This window comes from Dermacentor variabilis, chromosome 3 (assembly GCF_050947875.1).
Source record: "Dermacentor variabilis isolate Ectoservices chromosome 3, ASM5094787v1, whole genome shotgun sequence".
Classification (NCBI taxonomy): Eukaryota; Metazoa; Arthropoda; class Arachnida; order Ixodida; family Ixodidae; genus Dermacentor; species Dermacentor variabilis.
Window position 1 is genome coordinate 101,993,910 of NC_134570.1, and position 16,846 is coordinate 102,010,755.

Here is a 16,846-nt window from a genome sequence, read left to right on the forward strand (position 1 = left end):
TCATTCTTGTAATTTCCCAGAAGCCTCCTCGTCGTGAATAAGGCATGATACCTGATTTCTGTTCGTCCAGCTGGTACCGTAAGATCTTACTCCTGATTAAATTCCTATGCAGAGAGGGGAGAAATAACAAAATGAATGCAGACTTGGTTTCTTTGTGTTTTTTTTCTCAAGCTTCTCAAGAAAGGGCGCCAGGAAAGGAGGAATTTTCGTATAAAAGCGCGTACGAACAGCACTCATTCAGCAGTTGGCTCAACAGCAGCTCTAAAGTCACCATGGTAAGAATTCCTGTTCCCGACATGCCATACTAGCCGAGCACAACTTGCGATAATCACCTTAGAAATTATTACTGCTGGCGTAACTTTGCGGATAGCACTATTTTCAAACCCTATTTACGCGAACATAGCTGCTCATTCAATGCTTCAGTAGGTAACCAGCTTTAAAAATTATTGATAACGTTGACATTTCTCTACTTGTTAAGAAGGAAGTTAAGCTAAAAATACGACATGCAACAACTGTTAGACTACGAAATTAAAATCGTCTTAAAGGATCAATGTTGTTCAACGCAAAGCTTACGCTTCTGTGCCGAGCCTCTTAGAATTCTGCGTTACGGTTTGTGCGAAACATCACTGCTAAATGGGTTCAGGCTTGGTTCTAGTTGTCAAATGTGATATACATTAAGAGCGCAAATCAAAGTCGGTCTTACAATAGGGCAAGAAATTAACATTATGTACAAAAGAGCGAGTGCATATCAAACCTGTACTAGCTAAAGCTATGAAGTAGTAATTAAACCTAACATAAAACGGCAATCTCACAAAAAGTACACATCACTCTCCAGATCCGTGCCTGCGTCCTCTTGGCTCTTGCCACCAGCGTTCTCGCTGGCTACACCGGCTACGGCTTTGGCCACGGCTACGGTCTCGGCTACGGCTATGGCGGTCTTAGCCACGGCTATGGTCTCGGCTATGGCTATGGTGGTCTTGTACACGGCTATGGTCTCGGCTATGCCGGCTATGCTCCAGCTGTGCACACTGTCGCTCACGCTGCCCCAGCCGTCGCCACCGTCGCCCACGCTCCAGTCGCGACCTACTCTGCTGCTCGAGTTGTTGCCGCTGCGCCAGCCGTGACCAGGGTTGCTACCACCTACCGCGCCCCAGTCGCCACTTACGCCGCTGCTCCAGCTGTTGCCACCTATGCTGCTGCTCCAGTTGCCGCCTACCACGCCGCCCCAGCGGTTGCCACTTATGCCGCTGCTCCAGCTGTCGCAACCTACGCTGCTGCTCCAGCTGTGACCAAGGTTGCTACCGCCTACCACGCTCCAGCTGTTGCCACCGTGGCTCACGCTCCAGTCACCAGCTACGCTGTGGCCGCCCCAGCCGTTGCTACCTATGCTGCTGCCCCAGCTGTTGCCACCACCACCGTCCATCACGCCCCAGCTGTCGCTGCTTACCACGCTGCTCCAGTCTACAACTACGGCGTCGGAACCCTTGGTTACGGCGCTGGCCACTACGGCTATGGTCACGGTCTCCTCGGCTACGGCCTGAACTACGGCTATGGTCTTGGCTCTCCCTACCACTACGGTGCCCTTCTCCGCAAGAAGAAGTGTGAGTATAGATCTTTCAGTCCATCTGGGTGTATATACATGCACAAATATTGCCTATTGTCGTTTATTTTATGGCTTTATTTAGATAGTAATTTTGCATATACCATGCTGAATGAACACGTCTACTTGTTCATCGGTGGCAGAGAATTTTGCATGGAGTAGAGAAAGAAAATACAAAGGAAAGCATGCTATGGAACAAGAACGTTTTTTTTTATTTATGCCAGTGCGGTTTCTAACATTTCTTTCTTGTATTTTTGTTCTTTGCAGAAACCATCGAACTGTGACGTATTTGAAGAAAAAGACAAGCTTTGTGCACCAACCTCGACATTCCGTCATCTTCCATAATGGAGGAAATGGACAAATAAAAGTGGTCGTTGAAACAAGCACTATCTCGCCTGCCATTCTTTTGTTTTTTGTTTCGCCATGCGAGCTGATGTGCTTGTCAGCTTGAAAAGCGCAGTTTCGCGAAGTGTCCTTTATTCTAAAATGATTAACATGAATTCTTATAAGGTGATCGTGTAGTGGAATAAATACATCATTGTGTCGCCGTAGGCACTTAAGAGTTATTTTTTAATTCCCCATGTAAGGGTTCACTCTTGCAGTGCTTTTTTTATAACGGTGCGTGCACTTGGGTTAGTGATATTATGGCGCAGCTCTTATGAGCCCGTTCGTGGTTTAAGCGTCAGCGCGCCTCGTCCTGCTTCGGCTTAACCGAGCAAACGGGTGTAGCGAAGGATGAAAGAGCGAACAGAGAGCGCAGCGGGGGAGAGGAGGAGAGACGGTCACAGCGAATGCAACGCGAAGAGGAAATGGGAAAAAGCCACGTTGAAGCGCCACCAGCGGCGGCGCCATCCTAAAGGGTAAAGTAATAAAAAAACAGAAACCTAGCTTTTGCGTAAACGGTTCGCCGCAAGCGCTTCATAGCATTTGCCCCGATCGCACAACGTTCGCTGCGACGCTCATCCCAGCCGCGCGCGTTACAGCTCTGCCAATGAATTCGGTGATCGGTGTGATGATCGAATATATTGCGAAACGAAAACACGTAAAGAGCTGCGCTGAATTTTGTAATAAGGATTATTGCAATCAACGATGATTTTTTTCCAGCGAAATGCAATTCACGTATCTCGTTTCTCAGAAATTATCTGACCCTCCGCGAACGGGCCAGGTCCGCACTGTGAATATTGCGCCAACATGCAAGTGGTGCGGAAGTAGGCAATACATTATGTAAGTGTAGATTTCGCTTCTTCTAGGAATGTCCTGTTAATGTTCCACTACATGTTGGCTTTGTTTTAATCAAGACATTCTCTTCAACCGCTCATATATCGAAATTTGTTGTCATGGTTGGAGGCCAACCCAAGAAGATAGGCAACTTTAGTTTGAGTCGCCTATGTTATATATATTTCATTTATTTAAGATTTTTCTTGTATGGACTGCTCTATTCAGGGTTTTTCTGAAGGGTCAGGATGAAAACTAGATAAGCAAAGCAGTGCATAACGGCTCAAGAATTACTGGCATGCCTTGACCTATCCGTTACTTCTGAATGAGGTTGTTTGCGCCTTCCTTTCTCACTCTATTAATACTGTGAATTTAGAAGTCCTTGCTTAGAGAGTTTCGTAAATATAGGGAATAACTTAACTTGTTCACAATAAAAAAAAATACTTCTCCCGCGTTTGATATTCTTCAGCTCATGTAAGGCCCGCTCGACGAGCATAGTCCAAGCAATAGCGGAGCTGCTCTCCTCTGGCACTTATCGGTTGCTCATTCCTCATATCAAAACTTCAATTTCAGCGAAGCTGAGTTGTAAACATAGTGTCGCTAAAACGAGATTACTAAATGAATAGTAGTGCAATGCCTTCAAACCGCTTATTTTGAAATCAAGAGCATAGCTGTCTACATAGCTCACAAAATATAGGTTTTGCCGAAGAACTGGTGCGGTTACCTGCTGGCGCGCCGAAATTTACTAACAGTTATTGGTAGTACGGCAACTGGGTGATAACGCTAAACTGCACATCTAGTTTGATCTAGCCGTTGTTGCGGTGTCATCCTGAAGTTTCAAATAAGCGTTTAACGTGCGGACCTGTGCTACCATCTTTGTTGTCCTGAGTTTGTAAGACCATACCGACTTGGAAAGCGTGTATTTAACATCTAACTCCGCTTCTAATGAGGCAGTTGAAAATGGAGTTTGCCGGTAAAAAGTATTGAAGCTACTTAGATGCCGCGTTAAAAAAAGGGAACATGATTAGAAAGTACAAGTACATTGCCTCAGTAATGTCTAATCATGCAACTCCCGTGATTTACTGCGATAGCTGCTAATGCTAGAAGTCCGGCTTGCTTTGACCGTTCTTTCAATCCCTTAATACATTCTTTCCGTTACGCTCACAACGACAAACTACGACGATTTTTTGCCGTCACTAGGCCACTTCATCATCTCCGTTTCCCCATATATGCAGAGGGGAGAAAATGAACACTGCTGCACATGAATCTCTGCGGCGATTTGAAGCCAAAGAAGTCAAGATATATGCTTATTACCGAATCATTTGCACTGAACACTAAGCTAACATACGCCAGTGGTGCTGGGCACTCATTGAAGGGCTTTGCGCTCCACACAATCTGTGAGAGCAATAGCGTCTGTTCATCTATTTCGCATGCCAAACCAGGAATACTACAGAGGACCAGCATTGTATATTCTGCAAAATGTAGAAATTGTTATCGACAAGAAACGGCTGGGTGTTCGTGCCGTTCCTGCTTATCATGCTCGTGAAAACATCGTCGGTCGCACAAACTTGGGGTTCATGAGAGCGATAATGATAAGGTTTAACAGTGACATAAACATATTTCTTTGCAAAAAAGTTAAAATCCTTAAAGGCGTTGGCTTGTCACACGGGTGACACCGCTGCCTCTAAGACCTTAAAAAGACACGTTTAAGGGGTAACATCAAATTGTTGGTAGGAACCAATGATGCCATCTTGTTTGCCGGCTTTTTCTTTAAAGTAGAAATTATGGCAGCTGTGGTAGGCGATATGAAATTTGCAATATAGAAAGTTTCCCTCCTATTTCTGAAATTATTCTATCGGATATTTTTATGCACCCACGACTGTCAGAATGTCTACAGAATTTTCAACTGCGCCTTTTGAAGCCGGACGTTTAGTTAGAGCTCTGTTGTCATCCTCTACAAATATTTTGTAATTCCCTAGCATTAGGGCTGTTATCTGTGCTACAAGGCAAACACTCTTATGCGTGTAAACATTTTACAGTGTGGAGAGGATATACGAATAGTTGGGCAGTTGGGTGAAATCAATGTCAAAAGCATTAACAGTGTTCATTCCAACAACAACGTTGCACTTACCAAGCGAAGGAGCTGACAATGCAGCTCGAAGGATTCACAGCTGGCGTATACTGAACATAGCGTGACCCACGTTACTTGAGCCATCCTCTTAATATTTGCAAATACCACGTAGGTAGACGGAAGCACGCTAACGTTGTTTGCCCTCCCTTGGAGATCCTCAGAATATTTTTTTGTATTGCGCCTAATTACATAGTTAGCCATGATTAGTTATGTACGCAGGAAAATAAATGCATGGGGCTTTAAGTCCCAGATGCAGGATCTGATTATGAGACATGCCGTACTGGGCGACTCCAAAAGAATTTAGACCACCTGGGGTTCTTTTAACGTGCACGTAAACCAGGATCTGATTTCGCATTTCACCCCCCATTGAAATGCCGCCGCCATGTTCAGGATTCGATCCCGTGACCTCGTCCTTAACAGCGACACACCAAAGCCACTAAGCAACCACGGGGGGTAATAGCAAAGAAGCCCGCGAATACACGGAAAAATTGCCGCGCGACTGCCCGCTCGAGGCATATCGCTTATATTGGCGGCCTTCTTTCATGCTTGGAGAAACGCTTTTATGTAGCTTGCATTGAGCAACACAAAGCTGCAATATCCTGGTCTACAACTGTCTCATTGACACACTATATTTATATAATAGTGGAAACATGCAAAGAGAAATGGAAAAGACACTGTGAGTATACCACCGCTTGTGTCTGGTAACAGCTTTATTGATGATGACGTAGGAAAAGCTGAGTTCTTTAATACGTATTTTAGCTCTGATTTCAGCTGTGCATTGCAACAGAGACATGATATGAGTACCTTGAATTTCCAGCCGGTGGTGAGTGATATGGATGATGTTGTTATTAGCATTAATGGCATAGAGTCTCTGCTGCATAATCTGATGATTGGTAAGGCTGGGTGTCCTGATGACTTGCCAAACAAGTTTTATAAATTTTGTGCTCAGTCTGTTGCACCGTACTTGAAGATTATTTTCGAAAAATCGCTTGAGGAATCCTGCCTTCCAGATGACTGGAAAATCGCAAGCGTAGTGCCAATTCACAAATCTGGTCCTCGTGACACCCTCTCAAATTATAGGCCAGTATCACTAACTTCAGTTGCGTGCAGGACTGTTGAACATATTTTGTATACTAGTATAGTAGCACATATGGACGCACATTCATTGTTTAATCCTAGACAGCATGGTTTTCGAACGGGCCTATCTTGTACTACGCAGTTGACTGAATTTGTGCACGAGCTGGCAGGAGCACTGGACAGGCGTCTTAGCGTGGACTGTGTGTTCTTGGATTTCAAAAAGGCATTTGATACCGTGACGAAATGTTTACTAATAAAAAAATGGCCTTTTTACAATATCAGTCCTCAAGTGATATCATGGGTAAAAGATTACCTACGTTTACGTCAGCAGTTTGTGGATGCGAATGGTACTCAATCTCAGAAGGTGCAAGTTGTGTCCAGCGTTCCGCAAGGCTCCGTGCTGGGGCCGCTATTGTTCTTGCTGTACGTGACCGACTTTAGTGACGGAATAGTGTCTCAAATGCGGTTATTTGCGAACGACTGCGTCCTCTATAGAATAGTCACTTGTGACCGTGATGCTGAGCTGTTTCAGGAACACTTGAACAGAATCTCAGAGTGGTGCGTCAAATGGAATATGAATTTGAATTTGTCTAAAACTGTTCATATTAAATTTACAAGAAAGAAAAACCTTGATATGCAACCGTATGTTATTAGGAATGTAATGTTGGAACAGGTATTCGAATTTAAATATTTAGGTGTTTATTTTACTCCCGCTTTGAATTGGCGCCATCAAGTCGATTATGTCACTGCTAAAGCATGCAAAATCCTGGGATTTCTTCGCCGAAATGCAAACACTTTTCCACAGTCATGTCGGGACATCTTGTACAAGACTTATGTGAGGTCAATTCTGAAATACGCGTGTACGGTTTGGGACCCGCATACTCGTAGAGATAAAGATAAGCTTGAGCGGGTGCAGAACATTGCCGCTCGTTTCGTATCTGGCATACGCGGGGCTCAATACAGTGCATCGCGTACGAAGGAAGCACTCAACTGGGAATTACTAGACATGCGCCGTAAGAAGTTGAGGCTGAAGTTTTTCCATGCTATTTATTATTCAGCTGTTCGGGTTGATCGCGAAAAGTTTGTGCGAGAGCCGTTTTAAAGATCCGATCGTGTTGACCATGATTTTAAGGTCCGTGAATTTGCGTCAAAAACTGAATTGTTTAGAATGGCTTTCTTTCCTAAAACCATTAGGGAATGGAATAGACTGCCGAGTGATGTTGTGAGGGTAGAATCAAATGATGCTTTCTTTTTGATGTTGTAGATTGTAGATGTGCATTGCTAAGGGCATTGCCTTTTTTTTCGTTTTTCCTCTTTTGTTATCACTTTTAACACTGTACAGGAGCAGAGGTGTCGTATGTATTTCTTCTTGTACCCCTCCCCCCTCCCCCCCCCTGTAATGCTTTGGCGCTGTGGGTTCCTTAATAAATAAATAAATAAAATAGAAGTTGAATCTCTAACACTAGGTATGTAATTAGGTAGAATGCAAAAATAAATCTTTCAGTATCTCCAAGCGACGGTACAGAACATTACCTTTTTTCACTAATGCCCCGTGGTACTTTCACATCTTAAAGTACGGCTCAACATACGTAGGGCAATGGTTACATCAGCACTGGAAATCTTCCGCGAAATAGACATTGCTCGAATTTCCGATATGGCACTGCGTCATTTGGTCTGCAAGATTAGTTTTAGTAGGAATTTTGGCTATACAATTGATTATGCCCAGGCGGAACCTCCAACATGGCTTATCGCCACGGAAGAAGAAGAAACGTTTAATACAGCAACTGCCTCATTACTGATGGCGCTATATATTGATTTACATAAGAACTGCATTTAAAAAGTGGCGTTAAGCGACCAAATTTCAGAGCAACATAAAACGATAAGGAAGGAAGGAAGGAAGGAAAATGGGGAGAAGAAAATGCAGGTAGGTTAACCAGCTTAGCTCAACCTGTTTGCTACCCTACACTTGGGAGCGGGATGAGGGGGATGAAAGATGTGGAGGAGAGAGAGCACATAGCACAGCCCACCATCGTCAGTTACTGTCGGTCACTCTTGCGTGGTACGTAACATCACTGTCACAGCCGCTTGTCCAAGCCCGTCTCTTTCGAAAACTGAAGTAGTCCCTTCAGTCCCTTTGTCGCCTACAGCTGCGATGTCTTCTGTCGGCGATGTGTGAAAATCGTTTACACTGACAATGGTCTATTGTCAAAGTGCACTAGAACGGACGCCAGGGACTGTCTCTGAACATTATATTCAGGACAGTCACACAGAATGTGTTCTAGCGTCTCCTCGCCAAGACAGGCATTGCAGAAAGAGATGTCGGCCATTGCAATGCAAAATGTAAGATTTCGTGGGTGCCACCCCTAGCCATAAGCGATAAAGCAGAGTGGCATCTCTTCGGCAGAGTCCAGTTGGCATACAGAGATGCATCAAAGAGGGCGGGTGGTATTGACGATTGCTCCGGTTGGTCTGGCTGCTTGGTGTGCACCATAGAGAGAGCGTGATCTCCTGTGCAAGCACTCGAAGTGTGCTGGCTGCGTCGGACCGTTAAAGTGGTATGGGCTCTTCCCGTGTGTCTTCAAGAGCTGCCCAAGCGGCATTATCGACGTTTTCGTTTCCTATGACGCCGCAGTGACTTGGCAGCCACTGAAACATCACGTGGTGTCCTTTATCATGTGATGTATGGGATAGGCATCTAATGTCGAATACGAGCTTTTCGAATGGCCCGCGACGCAGAGCTGATAGCACAGATTGTAGGGCTGCCTTTGAGTCACTGAAGATTGACCATGGTGGTGGTGGTTCCCGATTGACGAAACAAAATTCAGCGCGAAGTGCAGCTAGTTCCGCAGATGTGGAGGTCGTTGGGTGATCAGTCCTAGAGCGAATGGTAATACAGAAAACTCTCAGTTGCACGAACGTTGGTTTAACAAATATTTCACAATTACGAACTTCTATAAAATCCTCGGCAGTTTTCCTATCCATTCAATGCAAAAATCTTTCAGTTAAACAAATTCCTGAAAAGCGGATATTTCAGTTGAACGAACTTGATCAGCGGACCCGGGCTTATTTTTGAAATCAGCTCAACGAAGTTTCGCGCTCTGCAGCACTGGCGTAGGCGGCGCCCGCCGCTTCCAAATCACCCCTCCAGCGGCGGCTATGTGCAGAGTGACAGTGAGCTGGTTACCTGTGCTAAGCTATCAGAACTGGAAATTGTTTGCACTGTTTAATCCCGAAGAAGAAGACTGTGATGAGGAGGATGCACTGGCAGAGGCAGATTCAAATCCTGTAATTCCAGCCGAGATCGTAGGCTACCTTGGAAAGTTGCGAGACTTCGCGTCTCAGCAACAGACTGTGCCAGAGGAAGTGCACAAAAGCATTGACTCTCCGGACAGTTTTGTTACATCATGCGCTTTAAGAGCGCCAGTGCAAATGAAAATTAGATTTTTTTTCGAAATGAGATATGCAGCAACGTAACTGTTACACACTTCGTATATATTGATGTACATTACTAGATAAATTTCATTTCACACTTTTGACTCGATGTCTGCTGTGACCTATGCTCTTCCATATTCTAGTGAATATTGCGTTTAGCGAACTTTCAGTTAAGTGAACTATTTCGTTGGGTCCCTTAAGTTCACTCAAGTGAGAGTTCACTGTAGTTCTTGCTGGGATAACCACAGCACCCGAAGAGCTTTGGATGTTTGTGGAACCATCATTATAAATATTTACATTGTTCGCGTACCTATCGGGCAGAAGAAACAGAGACAGTTGTTTCAGCACAGGCGGCGACAGCTCAGACTTTTTCCCGGTTCCTGGTGCACTGAAATGTACCGTGGGGCTGATAACGCACCAAGGGGGTATCGATGGTTTGAATGCAATGGTGAAGCCCGAGGGAAGTTTGCCGTTGTATTGGATGATAGTTTTAGAGAATGATGCTTGGTGCCTGTCTGAAGGTAGCGTTGCAAGGTGGTAATATATGGCCCGTGGAAAATGGCTGATGTGCGATCTTAGGGCTTCCACCATAATGTGAGTTTGCATTGGATTGTCCCGCGCAATCACAATAGTTGCCTCTGTTGACGTGCTCCTGGGCAAATCAAGGCAAATTCTGAGTGCTTGACCTTGTGCTGCCTGCAGAACACGAATACTTGTCCTGCAGGTGTTGTTCAGTACAGGTAGACTATATCTTAAAAAACCGAGAAAGAGAGCTCTGTAGAGTACTTTGTTTAGCGCAAAACAACAGACAAGACGACAGGACAAGGCGCTACCAGAACTGCAGGTTCAGGAGACGACACAGACACACAAATATCAGGGCCCACAGTAGATGAAAGATAGTTCAGCACAATGCGTTGGCGGGCTAGTTGCTGCGAATCCATGAATAATTCTTGAATCCATGAATCTTTCTTGTGTCTGTTGTTTAGCGCTAAACAAAGTATTCATGGATTCGCACCAACTAGCCCGCCAACGCATTGTGCAGAGCTCTGCAGAGTTTCAGCATTGCGTCTACTGACATCCCCCACGTCTTTCCTGTCAAGTATTTAAACAACTGGGAAGTTGCTGTCAGGTGGCGTTTCATGTATGCCACGTGTGGGCTCAAACAGAGGTCTAGGTCAATAATTACGCTAAGAAATCTGTGGGTTTTGACATAGGAAATGGTCCTCCCATTGATTGTGGTGACATAAGGCGTCATTGGTTTGCGAGTAAATGCCACTAGTGCGCAATTTTCTGGTGATATGCTGAGACCTTGTCTACAAAAGTAGCTCGCTGTCAAAGTTGCCTCTTTTCGAAGCCGCACACATGTTGAGGACGTGTGGCTACCGAAGTCCAGACACAGATGTGGTCTGCGTATTTTGAAACTTTCGTGGTAGTAGGCAAGTATTCAGCAAGTCCAACAAAAACGAGGTTGAATAGCGTCGGGCTGAGAGCACCGCCTTGAGGAACGCCCCTGCTGCTATAGCGTCGCGTACTAGGGCCATCGTCAGTTAACACAAAGAGTGATCTTGCAGACAGGTAAGTTGCAATCCACAAAAAGACTCGACCACCTAAGCCAACCATCGCAAGACTGTCGGTAGTAGCCTCATGTAATGCGTTATCGTATGCCTCTTTCAAATCTAAGAATAAAGCTGCAGATAAAACGACAATGATAGTCACGTAGGGTAGGTAGGTGTTTGCACGCTGTTCTACTTAACAACGAAGCGAAAATTATGCGCGTTTAACTCAAGTCTCAAAGGGCTTATACAGACCACAACGCCACATCTCATTGATTCACGAATACTATATAGACCAGCCATATTCAAATATAACATGTTTGACTTCTACGAACAAAGAAAACTGGATTAGCAGAAGCGTTTGGCTGAAAAGCTGCAAATAAAGTGATAAAAAAATCACGGTAAATAAATAAATAAGTCTAGGCTCCACACTCAAGGCGAGTCGGAGAGTCGAAAAGTTTGTCTAAACAGCTAGTTCGAATTCCATATCATGCAGCGGTGTAATACAGATAGGAAGTTGCGTACATGAAAAAGAAGTAAAAGTGAGGCCTTAGTAGTGCCATTAGCATTATTTGCCTGTTTCAGCACTATCTATCTATCTATCTATCTGTCTGTCTGTCTGTCTGTCTGTCTGTCTGTCTGTCTGTCTGTCTGTCTGTCTGTCTGTCTGTCTGTCTGTCTGTCTGTCTGTCTGTCTGTCTGTCTGTCTGTCTGTCTGTCTGTCTGTCTGTCTGTCTGTCTGTCTAGCCACTTACGCGTACCCAGCGGGTTTAGCTGCTTAGGCCGCCTGTGGCAGTGAAGCCATCGTGCTCGTTCCATCGTCACCACTCTTGCTGCACGATCTGACTCTCGTCATGCCGTCATCGTTACGCCTTCTACCTCGACCCAGTGCCAACTAATTGTTTAAGAGCTTGGGCCTCTAGGCATATACCTGTGTTCGTGATGCCGTCGTGGTCATAGCATCGTCGTCATTGAAGCTTTGTTAGCCCATTATCGCCGTGCCATAATCTTCCCACCACTGTCATCATAAAGTGCTGTTGAGTTGGTGTTCACACCGCCGTAGTGTGCTGTCATTATCGTTCCATGGTCGTTGACCTAGATTTGTTATCCAACACTGGTCCTACTTTCGTCGCCACTCTATCCTCATCACATATTCATCAACATACCGTTCTCGTCATAACCCCTTCATCGTTCCATCTGGGTCAGTCTTTCATCGTCATTCTATGGCAATCGTCCTGCGTGTTTTGATATAATCGTGATTATGCTGTGGTTGTAATGGCGCTGGCGTCAGACAGTCGCTGTCATGCATCCCTTGTCAGACCGTCGTCGCCGTGCCGTCGCAGTCATGCCGTCGTCGTCACCCCAGCTTAGTAAACGGACTCTCGTCATGCCGTAGTCATTACGTCATCGTCAGCACCTAATCGTCGTACTAATGTCTTCTTGATATACTCGTCGTCAGGTCATTCTCATCCTACATTCGTCGTCTCCTTAATGTCCCCATACCGTTGCCATGTCATTGTCGTGCTCCCGTCGTCATCATACAGTCGTCCTCATGCATTTGTTGTTATACCGTCATCCTGATGCCACCGTGGTCATGTCGTCGCGTTTATTGAAGGTTTGTTTACCGCTTGTCGTCCAAAAATAGTCATCTCGTTGTCATCACTTCATCATCGTCACCATGTCATCGATGTACCTTTGTCATCGTTTTAAATTCGACATCTAATGATCGTCGTGCCATCGTCGTTATACCACCTTTAGGCTTTTTCACATGCTGCCACCGGAAGCAGAAAAAATTGTTGCAACCTCACGCGTCGCAACAATATATTTAGAGGTATCATTTCACACGATTGTGATACTCATTCGCTGAGGAGCTATGTCGACGATGGTGTAAGCAGTTCTTTTATTGCGCAAGATAAATAGCTTACTAGCCTGTTAGCGCATTAGAAATTTATGTTAGAAATGTTAGGAATTTCTGCATTGCCTTAAGACCCGTCGAAGTAAAAGGGAACATGTACGTTTCCTGCATGCACAAAAATGCGAAAGCGCACATGCAGAGCTTGTAACAAAAAACTCGGTCCTTTTTTCTGATCTTTTCTTGCATAATTGTGTGCTTACACTATACAGAGTATTTTAGTCCGTAATTGGAAGCATAGAAATCTCAGTTCGCTCATTCGACAATACTCGCCTCTTTTCATTTATGTAGTAACACTTCTGCATGGAGCCGGGCAAATGAGCGATAGAACATATCAGACTCTAAAAATTATTCCAAATCCAATACACTTCTTAAAATAAACATTAGGCGACTCCTTTTTTTCAAGTGGTTCCATTCAATGCTATAAGAGACACGTGATGCGTGTAGTGTTAAGGTATTTCCAACCATGTTTAGGAACTGCTCCTTGTATTATATGCCATTGCAGAAGCGTTATATCATTTCGCTGCGCAGTGTCCGTGTAGTCCGTGTGCATGTAGTCCGCGTTCTACACCGCGCTTTCTAGCATAGTGGATGTGTGCCTGCACGCGAAGGTGAAAAGGCGCAGAGCCGCCCACTATGCCTATTACGTGACTCACACTACCACGGATTACGATGACTCAACGATCGGCTCAATTTACTCAGCTACAAATCGACCGAGCTATCAAAAGGCAAAGGGAACGTCCTTTTAATAAATAAATAGCGCGACTGAAGGCGCGTGTTTGTGGCAGTCCATAATATTTGTGTTTTTTGTTATTTTATTGAATAATTCCACAGAAAACAAACGCAGTCAACATCACATCTGTAGAGTTTGCGGCAAGATGAGTCGTGTCTGCCGTAGCAGTATGAGTGCTTAAGGCGTTACGCCGATTACCTCGAGTTCCAGGGTTCGATTCTGCCTCGCCAGCCGCGTTTCGATGTGGGCAAAATGCAGAAAAGTGCTCGTGTGCTTATATTTAGGTTTCAGTTAAAGAATAACAGGTGGACCATATACATCTGGAATCCTCAACTGCGGCGTGCTTCTTGGCCTGAGAGCAATTTTGGCACGTAAAATGCCAGCGAATACTTAAATATGTTTAGAGATGCCGATCCCCGATGTATGCGGGGTCCTGCATGTAGTAGTTGAAGGAAATATGAACTACGAGAAGGTACTGCGGAAGTGTCAAAGAATTTGTGTCTTTAATGTGCTGCATATCTTGACTCGCCCATAGCAAGCCGCAACACCGCGCGCATTATTTCTGTCTGTTCCGCTCCTTTGTTATCGTTTATCGTCGTGACATTGAATAAAACAATGCAAGCTGCCCTTCTGCCCACTGCTTGGTTTCAATGACGACATTCTGCACACGTGAGCTTTGCCTTGCAGTGAAGTAACCTCGCTAGAAATGCATGGAACTGCTTCAGTGCGACAAACTCGCGCTAATTTCGCCAAAGCAATTTCTCTCGCTCTTTCAGTAGAAACCTTGCTCTACTGCTTTCGTTATATAAATAAACTGTCCGTTTTTATGATCTTTTAATTTACCTTTTGTTTAGGCCGAACATACTGCTTCGTTTCCTAACACAGTGTGTCTTTAGGGTGCTTGTATACTATTACGATCGGGCTCTTGTAATGGTAATATCACTTATTTAGTAGTGATATTGGAGAAAAATTAGGTGCTCGCTTTGACTGAGTGCATTAAAGAGTGCTAAGTTGAGGGAATCCTCACGTCACTAACCGATTTTAAAATGTGAATTTAATATCAACTAGTGTGCAGCTCAATATGAATACTGGAAAATTTGGAAAACGGTGAGTAAACAAAATAGGCCCCTCAGAGTTATCATTTACGGCAAAGCACGAGACCTGCCCCGCTTTGTTACTTGCATTGCATCAGGTTTAAATGCAGCCCGAAAGAAAGCTACAAGACATTAGGAGGCAGATAGATTTGCGGAAAAAAATCGCAGCCACTTGAGAACCTTGCTGGTGACAATCGCGTGGGTGACCTCGTACTGTCATCTTTTTTCGGAATGTAAGCTTTTAATTATCTTTCGACACTTGCATAATTAAATCGCTTTACGTACTGCACGATCGTCGTCGTGTCGTGAGCGTATGGTGCTTTTGCATCCAGTGAGACAATAACGGTCAATACGAAAATATCGGCACGAGCACTCCTGGAAAACAACGTACGGCATGATGACGGTGCAATACCGTAAAACACGCTGCAGGTTCTTAGTTTGCAAAGGACATAGTCAGTGGCAAGACGGCTCAGGGCCACCAAAAGTGCGACCACGACACATTTGACAAAGGTTTGGCGTACTATAAGACAGGCCTCATGCTGAATTCGACCTTACGAGTGGTCGGGGTGAAAAATTTGCTACCGTTATCCGCAACAGGGAATGGTGATTCCACTTTTCTCGAATAATGACAGCATAAAACGAAAATTCTGGGAAGCACGAAACTGCGCGCCGCAACAAATTTGTTTGAAGGCGCTTGTAAGGACATCGCTCTAAAATAATATGAGGTCGTAGCGATCGATGTTTTCTAAACTCTTTCACATGAAACAAGTTGCGTTCATTGGCCCGTGAGCCCTGAACAAGCACTGGCTAAATTTTTCTTAATTTGCATTTTCGGCTCGTATTACTGCTTTCTGTCTTTTCAATATTATAATTTCTACCTACGTTATTATAGGCGCGTTCGTCGCTTTCCATGATCGGTAAACTTAATAAATTTGGATTTATGTATGACCCTATACGAGCCTTTCATGCTCTCCCAGTTTTTGATGAAGTCCTCCGTGTCTTGGGAGACCTGCTTGTAGGCTTGGTGCCCGGATCCCAACATTAGCTGAAAGCTCTGAAATCATATACTGTGAAGTTTCATAGATTTCTTCATGATAGTAGACAACTCGTGATCACACTAACAAGTAATCATGAAAATTTACTGAACACAACACCACTAAACATTGTCCAATGTTGTGCTTTTATGTAAAAAGCTTGTAGTCTGTTTCGTATACACCTTTCCCATCGGGATTTTCGACGTACGCTTTCCAACACGGTGTTTCCGGAGGGAGAGACTGACTATTACATATCGTTTTTCTTCCGCGAACTGCCACCCTCCCCCCTCCCCCTTTACCTGTAAAATGGCTGGCGTTGACATCCAATCCCCCGTTCTACAGCAATTCTTTTATTCAACATCGCCTTAAAGTGACCCATCACAACAGATTATCGAGTTTTGACGTTTCTAATTGTTTGTTCAGTGTCCTCATCCATAGTTTTGGCTTGATAATTGAGACTAGATATGCGTGCATAATAAAGGGCTATAGCAAATATTCCCTCCACTGGTCATCACCGCCAATTTACTGATATCATTGAAAGAGAAGCTTGCGTGAAAGGCCGTTTGTGAATACAATGCTACAGATCAGACATTTGAATTATATCAGAGACACGAGAGAAAATAAAGAGAACCTCACCCGAGAAAAACGCGAATTTACATGGCATATCACTGATAGACAAGAAAGAGGCTCTGTGAAATAAAGACGAAATGTGGGCAGGTGATAGCCTACTTTTGGTGCAGTCTCGTACAATATCCTTTAAATAAAAAAAGTCGAAATGGTACGCACCAAACAAAAGCACGTCCATGTTTACTGATGAAGCCAATGCAGAAATGTACACCAGGGCACCAAGATTATGCAAAATTGGTTATGCTATACGCATGCCACCATTATCGCGTTTGTAGCTTAAAATGCTTATAAGTAAGCCTTGCTTTCGATTCAGTTACTACGTAAGTTGAATAATAAGCACAATAATCTTTTCTACTTGCATGAGTAAATGTGTTTCAACACATAACTTCGATACGTACAGTCCCAAGAACACTGACCTACATAGTTGGTGCTACCAGA

At 44.4% G+C, this 16,846-nt stretch overlaps 1 protein-coding gene across 1 annotated transcript in view; it reads left to right on the plus strand.

The window, feature by feature from the left end:
• LOC142574639 (uncharacterized) overlaps positions 1-15,792 on the plus strand; it is a 35,702-nt gene extending 19,910 nt beyond the window's left edge. Inside the window, exons 3-4 of the mRNA XM_075683678.1 lie at positions 819-1,601; positions 15,725-15,792. Coding sequence (XP_075539793.1) covers positions 819-1,601; positions 15,725-15,792 — 851 coding nt within the window. The remainder of the gene's footprint in view (positions 1-818; positions 1,602-15,724) is intronic.
• The last annotated feature ends 1,054 nt before the right edge of the window (positions 15,793-16,846 follow it).